At 52.1% G+C, this 9,958-nt stretch overlaps 1 protein-coding gene across 6 annotated transcripts in view; it reads right to left on the bottom strand.

Annotated features, from left to right (window-relative positions):
• Positions 1 to 3,564: 3,564 nt before the first annotated feature.
• The window catches only part of TNK2 (tyrosine kinase non receptor 2), a 40,024-nt gene continuing 33,630 nt past the window's right edge, over positions 3,565 to 9,958 (bottom strand). For 2 of the 6 annotated variants that reach the window (XM_037525373.2, XM_037525368.2), the window contains exons 11-16: positions 8,739 to 8,830; positions 8,139 to 8,183; positions 6,111 to 7,459; positions 5,915 to 6,010; positions 5,625 to 5,752; positions 4,568 to 4,610 (exon numbers count right to left, since the gene is read on the bottom strand). In XM_037525373.2, coding sequence (XP_037381270.1) covers positions 4,604 to 4,610; positions 5,625 to 5,752; positions 5,915 to 6,010; positions 6,111 to 7,459; positions 8,139 to 8,183; positions 8,739 to 8,830 — 1,717 coding nt within the window. In that variant the 3' untranslated portion in view covers positions 4,568 to 4,603. Of the gene's footprint in view, positions 4,611 to 5,624; positions 5,753 to 5,914; positions 6,011 to 6,110; positions 7,460 to 8,138; positions 8,184 to 8,738; positions 8,831 to 9,958 lie in introns of all 6 variants that reach the window. The other 4 variants (XM_037525369.2, XM_054700487.1, XM_037525370.2 and 1 more) reach the window with 4 other exon arrangements.

Here is a 9,958-nt window from a genome sequence, read left to right as displayed (position 1 = left end):
ATGAATTCCTCTCTTTAATGATATACATGCTTGGTTTTAATAAAGGAGACAAATCTTTCTTGAAATCCATTTAGCAATATTTGTTAAAATAATTTGTTACAAAATAAAAATGTTAACAAAATAACGTTAGAGAACTTTCCCCTCGGCAGTGTACTTCAGTCCTTCTGCCTGCTCTGCTCCCTGCTCTGGCTCTGGTGAATTCTCTCACCCTCCCGCGCTTCTGACTGTACCCAGTGCGTGTATAAATAAATAAATAAATAAACAAATCTTTAAAAAAAAAAAGAGAGAGAGAACTTTTATATATCCCTTTGAGAAGATGAACCTAAAGATACAGAAAACTGCTTGTGGTTTAAAAAGTTAAGTAAAAAGGGATTAGGAATAATAAAATTGGATGACCTTAATTTATAAAACCATAATTATACACTATCAATATGTACAGGAAAAAATGGAAGAAAATATATCGGAATCTAATTGAATTTTTGGGTAACTTAAATTTTCTCCTTGTATATTTTCTGGATGTTCCAATTCAACCATGGACTTTTACCACAATCCCAAAAACATTAAAAAATACAGTGGTGGTGAGGGTTCCCCAAAGGGTGCTGTCATCCCAGGTCTTCTCACTCGGGGGGTGAATGCGCACTCTCCCTTGGCCCACAGCATCATTCTAGGTAGCCCAGCAGCTGCTAGCTTCTTTCCTTAGGTTTGGGGCAGCCTCTCCTGGCAACCCAGTCTCTTTTTGTGGCAATAGATTCTTTAGATAATGGGTGAACCTATTTCCTCCCCCAGCTTTCCTAGGATGAGTGCCTTTAAGCAACCATCAGCATCAGCCTGGGTAGTAATTTCTGGACTTAATTGATTGGGCAACATTACACAAGCTTAGTGTCCCCGAAGAGGCTGCAATGTCACATGTTGCCAATAGGTGGTGCTGCCTAACACAAAAGCGCAGGCCCAGGGTTCAAAAGATGGATTCCAGGGTCATTGGATAAGGGTGAGGGGGCAAATTTACCATCTAACACTGCCATCACAGCAAGAATATCCACCGCAACACCACATGGGAAGACAGAATGCCTTTAAGCAACCATCAGCATCAGCCTGGACCAGTAATTTCTGGAGTTAATTGATTGTAGAGTGAAGACAATACTAGAAATTGAATTCATTTCATTTTAGGGAACACTGAGATTGAGAGGGGGTGTCTTATTATTTCACCTTAAGCCAGTGAAAGCTTGATCCTGAATGGAACTCACCCTAGATAAGCCTACGGGAACGCTGCTCTAGCGAATTATTTCCCAGGTTCAAATTTCTATAAGCATCATTTTGCCTCAAGTTAATAACAGCGTTGTGTGCCCCGTGTGCAGTGAGACACGGACTAGATCTCCCCTCCACTCATCGTCATGGCAGAGCTGAGAGACACTTTTAAGCAGAGCCATCTCTCTTAAAAGTACAGATCCACCACATCATTCCTCCACGGTCTCCATCTTTGTGCAAATTCAGAGAGGTCAGCTTTTCACATGAGTGGCTTCGTGATCCGGACCACATTCGTTAGGATGGGCCAGTTCTCACCTACATAGCTTTGCACATGCAGCTCCCCCGCCTGCAGTACTTTCATTTCCTTCCCCTTCCTGGCATATGCCAAGTATTCCCCATCAAGTCAGCACCGTACCACCTCTCTGGAGCGCCAGCTCTTCTGCTTCCAAAGCACCTGGCATGTAATGACCCAGAAGTACGCATGCTGCTGGAATGTAAATCTCCTGTAGCTCAGACTGCATCTGCTCAGCTTGTAACCCCCCCTCTTCAGGGCTTGACACAGACAAGGTGACCAATGCACCTTCATTGATTTAGTGATTCTCCATGTTGGCAAAAAACCAACCATCATAGATCATTTTTAACATCCTCCCTTCAGGTATCTCTGATAAATCCAGAAGATTCTGGCAGGCTGATCAGAAGTTAGAGAAACAGCAAAAAACCCTAGGGTTTAGGGAACTGTGTTTCTGACAGGAAAAGTACAGTGGGTTTCCTAATCCTCTGAGGAAACCCTCCCCTCCCCCTCATGTTTTGGTCTCTCCTTGCAAAAAAAGAAAGAAAAAAAAAAAAACTTTCTGAAATGTATTGCCTCTGCCATGTTTACCAAGAAAGGATATTTGTTTAAAATGGAATCAAAAACCTCCACAATCTATAAATAGGAAGAATTTTGTGGCAAAAGAACAAATTGTTTCCAAGAGAAAAAAATCAAGCGAGAATGGGAAGACAATTTTAAGCAGAGTTGTAGTCTGTGTATCATGTAAGCTGTCTGGTGGAGACTGCAGACACGCGAGGAGATAAACATGTTTAATGATTAGTTTTTGGGGGTACTTATTACAGCCTTAAGCTGATTCTGCATAAGCAAAACGTTTACCTACGTGACTTCAATTACTCTTCACCACCATTCTATAAAGGAGGGATTGCACTCTCCCAGTTTACAGGCTCAGAAATGTTAAGTCACTTTTCTAAGATTAGAGATAAGAATGAAATTCAGGTCCAACGACAATGCCCAATGACTGCAGAACACTGACTTTTTCTTTACCATACTTGACTAAGTCTAACTTGCAGTTAAGTAGAGCATAATTCCTGCCTTTGTACAGATTATGAAGAGCAGGTTTGGATAGGAAGGCTCCAGACCTGCCAGGCCTCAGGGGCCCACCAGACAGGCCTGTCAGGAGCCACAGACGCACGGAACGGCCCCAGCCCATCCTGAATGGCCGTTGTTGTCTTTAATAAACACAAGCTGTTGGTTTAATTTTCTTACAACTTACCTCCTTCCCTAAAGTACAGGTCATAATGTGGCAAAAGTCAAAGAATAATTTCCTCAATTCTATAATTACCTCAAAACCAGTAAGAAACAGATCAGTAATTTAGCTTTTTCAGTGGGCCAAGGATATTAATGGATAGCTCAAAGAAAAGGAAATATTAAAGGTGCAACTTGTTTATTCATCCATTAGAAAAATGCAAATTGAAACTACAGATACCATATCCCACCTGATAAGACTAGCAAAAATCAGAAAGCTCTGTAACACACAGAGAACTCCCACACTTGTGGGTGGTAACGAACAATCTCTGTGGAGAGCAATTCAGCAATCTCCATCATAATTGCACAGACTCTGACTCAAGAGTTGTCATTCTGTGAACTCATCCTTCAGACTGATTTGCAAGTGAAAAATCCCACACACACAAGTGAAAAATCACCCCCACACAGTATTTATTGCAGCAATGGTTAAAACTGCAAAGGAATGGAAACCACCCCAAAATCCTCCCATCAAAAGAAGCTCGCGGGGTACTTATTACAGGGAACTGTGGTCAGACAGATGATGGACCATCTAAACATCCATACAACTGAGCAAGAATGGGGATACTCAGTATTGCTTGGGAACTTTCTAAAATACTGTAAAGAACAAACATGTAAGAAACTGAAGATAAAGGAAGCCTCTGGGGAGTGAGAGAATTAATATATACTCTTAGTACCTTTTGAATTTTGAACATGTGAAATACTTAAAAAAAGACAATGAAATTCATACATATGGAAGCCTTCCTTGCTACTAAACTTTCTGGCCTAGCTCCAGCTGAATTACTGTGCCCTGCCCTGCAGTACACGCTGCCTTAGGAAACCCTACAGATCAGAAAGTGGGGCTTTGAGGCAGTGATTTCACCCAGGTAGGTGTGGGCCCTGTTCCTCTTCAGGTCCTGGGAAGCATCTCCAGGCCAGCACTTCCTCCCTCTGCCCACAGATGGTGCTAAGAGACTGGGTGGGTTGGGAGTTTTGGGTCCCCAGGCTGCTGACCAAGAGGCGAAGAAACAGGCAGGCACAAGTAAGTAACATAAAATAAAAACTAGCTTTATTTCTCTGGAAGAAGCAGGTATCCATAGCTGGGGCAGCAGCTGTGGCGACAGAGGCTGGTGGGAAAACACCGAACAGCACAGGGGAAGCATTGGTGTCCCTCGGTCTCCTTCCAACTCTGGGGCCTTGGGCCCTGGTCCCTGCCAGAGAATGATCTGACCCCCTTGCTCTGTCTCCTAAACCACCTCAGGCTATTTCCAGGCACAACATCTTAAGACCAGCCATATCCCATAACATGTCCACGGCATGGCCACAAGTCACAGTCTGTCCAACACCCCAACAGCCCATCAGGGGCTCCATGGAGAAGGGCCCAGCCCTAGGGAGCCCCTGGGTGCTGGCCCATCTTTTTGTGTTGCCAACACATCCTCTCTGTCCGGCTTCCCTGTTGCAGGACCTGGGGACACACTCTAGCCACAGAACCCACCAGGGACTAGAGCGAGAGGCAGGTCAGCCACAGGGCCTAATGAGGCAGCTCCCAGGCCTGCCGTCACGCGGCTCCTTCCTGCACCTTGGCTGAGGGCACCAAGGGCTGAACCATAGTTGCAGGGATGGCGCTGGCTGAGGAAGGGACAGGCAAGGCGGGGCTCCCCCTCCTGCTGCCTTGACCTCATTCTGCCACTGGAAGCAGCAGGTGGCAGCAGGTCCTCCAGACCTGGGCAGGACATCTCCCCACCCTTGTCAGATGGACAGGCTCAAATGATTCCTTCAGGGCAGACCCTTGGCTCTCCAGACAGCTCAGCGCCTAAAGGATGGGAAACAACCAGAAAACACCCCCATCAACAGCAGCTGGTGCAACAGAGTATGGACCCATGGGAAATTACTGCCTCTTGGTGCCAGGCAAGTTTGGTACCAGGGAAACTGGTAATTTTAGGTAATAATTATGAAACTTATTCTGGGATGCCCCCCCCCCTACTTTAATAAGCAGCAGTATTGGTTAATAAAAAGGATCCAAGGGTGACAAGTACAGGAAAGCCGAAACTTATTTGGATGACAATTAGTGAGGAAAACCAGGAGATAATAGCTAACATTCAGTGACGGTGCTCCAAGGGCCAACATCTGCTGTGAAATATGACAGACAGACCCCTCATTAATTCTTCTGATCACTTCTGAGGTAGGCACCCTCATTTATACATGCACACATGGGGACCCTGAGGATAAGGACACCTAAATGAAGAAACATAAATGGTGTAAACTGACACCACCTCAGTTCTGGCTGGTTCTCTGCCCACCAGCGCCTCTCCTGGATGATGCTGGGATTTAGCCATTTCACACTACACCCCCTTTTGACTGTGAAAATTTTAAAATGCATTTATGCTAAATATTGTATGTTATTTATGTATGTACGGATTTTGTAGATGCCTAATTTTTTTTGCAGGAAAGTAATTTCTTTTTGTTAGTCCTTTAAAAAGGATTAAAACTTTTAGTGTTACTTTATAGTGAAATACGAAATACTTGTGTAAACCACACTCAGGCGCCATGGGAGGGGCTGGGGACGTAAGCCCCTTTCCACCAGAAAGGTTTGAACAATCCCCTCTTTACCAATTCGTTCATTTGAATCAAGGGGCCAAAATGTCTAAAGAGATGCACATGGGAGGAAGTGTTTTCACCCAGAACTTCTGGTCCCAGAGGAGGACGCTCCTCCCTCGCATGCCGCCCACCAGTCGAGCCTGTCTCCTGGCCAGGTGGTGGGCTTTTTCCTGGAGTGGTGTGCCTCTTGGGTCACCCCTTTGGGACAGGAAGGTGGCAGGGCACTCACTTCTGGTAGGTAGGGCCACAGGAGCCCAGAAGGTGGCAGCCAGCTTGTTCCAGGTTCCAGTCAAACATCTCCAGCACTTTGTGACACTCGCCTCGCGGCCGCAGACCCAACCCAAAGAGCTGCTCCACCTGAGGAGCAGAGGGCAGTGCCATGGGGCACACAGGGGCTAGGGGGGCACCCACCAGGACAGGGGCAGAAGAGAGCTAGAGGCAAGGGGTGGGGAGTGGTGAGAGCAGCAGAAGCAGTCTTCAGGGTCCCTGAAAGCCAGAGTGGGCAGGAGGTGATGGTACCTTCAGATACTGGGCAGCCCTCTGTATGCTCCAGCTGTGGCTCTGCAGGGCCGCCTGGCACTCCTCTGTGGTCACCCCATGCACCATGGCCTGTAGCTGGGCACACCCGCCCACCTGTCAGCACCACTTGGGCCCATTCCTCTGGGTCCCTTGGGCCCCTGACCCTGATCACCCGGCGGCCAGCCCTGATACTCACCATCTGGATCTTATCTGCTGGCCGTCCAGCCTCTAGCCCATCCCCAGGACAGCCCCTCAGTGGCAGTCGAGCAGTGGACCTCACAGCTGGTGGCCGGAACCCTGGGTTGCTGTTGTTGGTAGAGAAGTTCGCCTTGGGGTCTGGGGCAGTCTGGGGCATCGGTCGAACAGTAGCAGTGGGGGCGGCAGGAGCTGGGGTGCTGGGTGGGGGCAGCAGCAGTGGCACAGGCAGGGAGGTTGTCTCTTCAGGGCTCTGGGCCTCACGCAGGAAGCGCTGGTAACGTTCCAGGTACGGTGGACGTTCAGGCAGCAGATAATAGTGGGTGTTACTGACTTTCTTGCCATCTCGGACAATGGGCAGGATGCAAGGACCAGCCCGTGGGCCAGGTGCCTGGATCACCTGGGGGGTGGCGTATTTGGGGTCTGATGCAAAGCTTTGGGTGGTAGGCATGGTCTTCCCAGGTGAGCTTGAGAGTCGATGTGGCAGAGGGGAGCTGCCAGGTGGCACCAGGGGGCTGGGGGTCCTCGAGCCTTGAGGGGACAAGGGCTCCCGGGGAGGCACCCGGGGAGGGGAGGCAGGTCCAGGCCATCGAGCCATCTCCTCCTCACCTGAGGGGGCTGGAGACAGCTCACCACGTGGGCGCGTGGGCCGGGGTGGGATGGGCACCCGGGGGGGCACCTGGGGTTTGTCGTCACCCCCAGGGCTGGGTGAGGGAACCAGCGAACCAGCCGGGACCTGAAGCTGCCGCATGCACTCCTGCTGCAGTGCCTGGAAGATCTCAGCGGTCTGTGCTGAGTTGGGAGGTTTGCCTCCCCCCTGGGGTGGGAGGAACAGATTGTCCTCCAGCGGGAGGAGGAGCTGTGCCTGTTCAGGCACAAAGGCGTAATTGGTCTCGCCTTGGCTGTGCCCGGTAGAGACTCCTGTGCCCACGAGGGTGCTGTTGATGGAGCACACCTCAAAGTCATCCTCATCTTGGGCCACATCATCATAGGCAGGAGGCGGGGGCAGTGGACGTGCATCCCAGTCCACCACAGGTGTGGGGTGCAGGGGCCGGGGCAGTGCCCGTGTGGGGCTCTGCGGAGGGGTCTTGTCCAGCAAGGAGCAGGCATCCATGGCCAGCTGTGCCAGCGAGGGTGCAGAGGGTCGCGGGGCCAGGACCACAGGCTCCTCCCCGAAGTCAATGAGGGTGACTTCGCCCCCGCTGCCCCGGCCGGCCTTGGTGCCTGGAACCCGGGCGGAGGGCTTCGCTAGCCACAGCCCTCGGGGCAGGCTGGGCTTCCGCAGACCCAACCTCTTGAAGTCACTGGACAGGGGGTCTTGGTCCTCACTCACAGGATCGTAAGTTGGTTCTGCGATGAAGGGGAAACCCCAACAGGGAGGCAGCGTCAAGCAGAGAAACGGGAAAGGACAAAAGACAAGAATCCGCCCACCCCGCCCACCCCAATTCTCCACTCCCAGTTCCGCACAGGTCAGCTCCAGAACTTACTCAGGGCACTGTCTGGCCCTCTGCACACCCTGGTTCATCCCGCTATCTCAGCTAGAGGAAGCAGTACCCCACACCCATCTGCCCCGATACCTCTTCAACAACACAAGAACCCAAATACCCCCGGCTCCTGGTTAGTAATCCCTACCTGCACCCCAACATCACACCATTAGTGCAGCAGGGCACAGGGGCAATCCCGCACTGCCAAGGGCAGCAGGAGCGATGGCCGAGAAGACAGAGCTTCAGGACAACCACCGTGAAAGGCACAGTGTGTGCAGGTCCCACAGGGCGCGTGGCAGAGCCAGGCAACGGGAGAGGGGCAGAGTGGGCGCCAGGACCACACACCTGCTCCAGAAGCCCAGGCTTTTGGGAGTGGGGGGAGAGGCAGGCATGTTGGGCCAAGTCAGCAGCAAAAGCTCACAGCACACACCACCTCCCTTCCCGCCCAACGGCCCACAGGGGCTCTGTACCTTCTAGGAGAGGAGAAAAGAGAGGAGAGAGGGGGCGGAGGCAGGGGCCATGGCGTCGAGAGCAGCTCCACTTACTCTGAGTGAAGATGGCAGGCTGAGGTGGGCGAGGTGGAGGCTCCCCTGCAAGGAAGGCCATGCGGAGAGCAGAGGGTGGAGGGCAGGAGAGACAGGACAGGGAGTGAAGACAGTCAGACAGGAGGGCGGTGTGGGGGGAGAGAGAGAGAGCAGTGAATAGGGCGAGTGAATGAACAAACCCAACAGCAAATGGGAAGCAATGGGGCGGCAGGATGGGGAAAACCATGTTCCGGAACACGGGCACAGGATCCGGGAGATGGATGCGGCTCCTGGCCAACATGAAGCCCGTGGGGCGGTTTGGCTTGGCAGAAGAGGGCAGGATTAGGGAGAGTGAGAATGGCAGGATCCGAGCATAGCAGGGAGGAGGGCGGAGGGAAGCCGAGGCGGCCAGGCTACCACGGGACCACCCGAGGAGGCCCACCTCGGCGGATACAGCTGCCTCTCATCCACCACCCCACGCCCAGCGCACAGCTGTCCCCCTGTGGCCCTGACATGACCATCCCGGAGCCGGAACAGCTGGCTCAGGGTGGCTCAGGGAGAAGACAGTGCGCCTTCTGGGCAGCTGATGACTGAGAGGACACCTGGGAGTTGGGCTCTTACTTTTCACCCTTCCTAGATGTAGGGCAGGTCGGGAAGTGCTCAGCTCCACACTCAACAGGTCAGGAGGGTCCATGGGGTTTCCCAGATACAACCTGTGGGGACAGAACCAGATCAAAAAATGCAGGGAAGGACATACAATAATGACAGCAAGGACAGCTCTGGAGGAGATGCTGGGCCTGTCTCCTGGGATCAGGCAGAAAACAGAAACCGAAGTGGAAGGACCCTCTCATCGCAGACCCTTGCAGACTTGGGTCTGAGTGCAGAGCTAAGCTGTGAGCAGAGGAGGGCAGAGAAAGAACTCCTGACCACAGGTGAAAAGCCTAGGACTGTAGAGACCACAAGAAAATCCTAGAAGGGCAAAGCTGGCCCTCTAAACCCCACAGCACCCCAATCCACACCCACAGTCACCTGCTGGCACACTCTCTTCTCTCCTACCAGGCAGAGGCATCCAGGTCACACTCTCCAGGTCAAGGTAGGCAGAGGGAATTCTGCCCTGATGCCAGGAGGTGGGTAGGGGCTGGGTTGTCTGCCCTGCTCTCCATTCACCCTCAACCCCTGTGCTGACTGTCAACCCCCGTGCTGACTGTCAAGATCTGGGACTTAGTCACTGGGCTGATTAAAGCCTGGGGGAATGGGGCTGGGCTGGCCACAACATGTTTGCCAGAAGCAGGCACCCGGCCCTCTCCTGGAGGGTGTCTGCACTCTCTGGCCCCAATTCCCTCAGCATGGCTCCTAGATGCAGGGGGCGGTGGCGGGTGGGGCACATCCCAGAGCTTAGTGTTCTGCTGGAAGGGTGGGGGTGGGGGGTGGGCATGTGTTTAAGGGCCTGTTTCACCTCTCAGAGCAGAAACCTGTTGGAGAAGAAAGGGCTGCTGAAGACAGTATCTGGAAGCCCCTTGGGGCCAGCAGAGAGGGAAGGAAGCCTGGCGTGTGGAGCTGCCAGGTCAGGGCACCCAGGAGAAACTAATGCTGCTCCCTGTGTCTTCCCCAGAGGGCCCCCAGTGACTGCATCCTTTCACTTAAAGGAGATGGAAGCCCCCTCCTGAGTTCGGAGGGAACAGCAGGTGAAGGCAGCTGAGCTGCTCCTTCTGAAGTATCCCCACAGGGGTGGTTTCTATGCCTTGCTCCCCTAGTCTGAGAACACAGCATGGCACACTTCCACTCAGGCCTGTGCATAAGAGAAGTTGTACTGAGCTGTGCCTGAAGGCTATGCCCCATCT

Source organism: Talpa occidentalis, unplaced genomic scaffold (assembly GCF_014898055.3).
Source record: "Talpa occidentalis isolate TD23 unplaced genomic scaffold, MPIMG_talOcc4v2.1 talOcc4.4, whole genome shotgun sequence".
Lineage (NCBI taxonomy): Eukaryota > Metazoa > Chordata > Mammalia > Eulipotyphla > Talpidae > Talpa > Talpa occidentalis.
The sequence above is the reverse complement of the archived record's forward strand: the minus strand, read 5'-3'. Positions and strand labels throughout refer to the sequence as shown.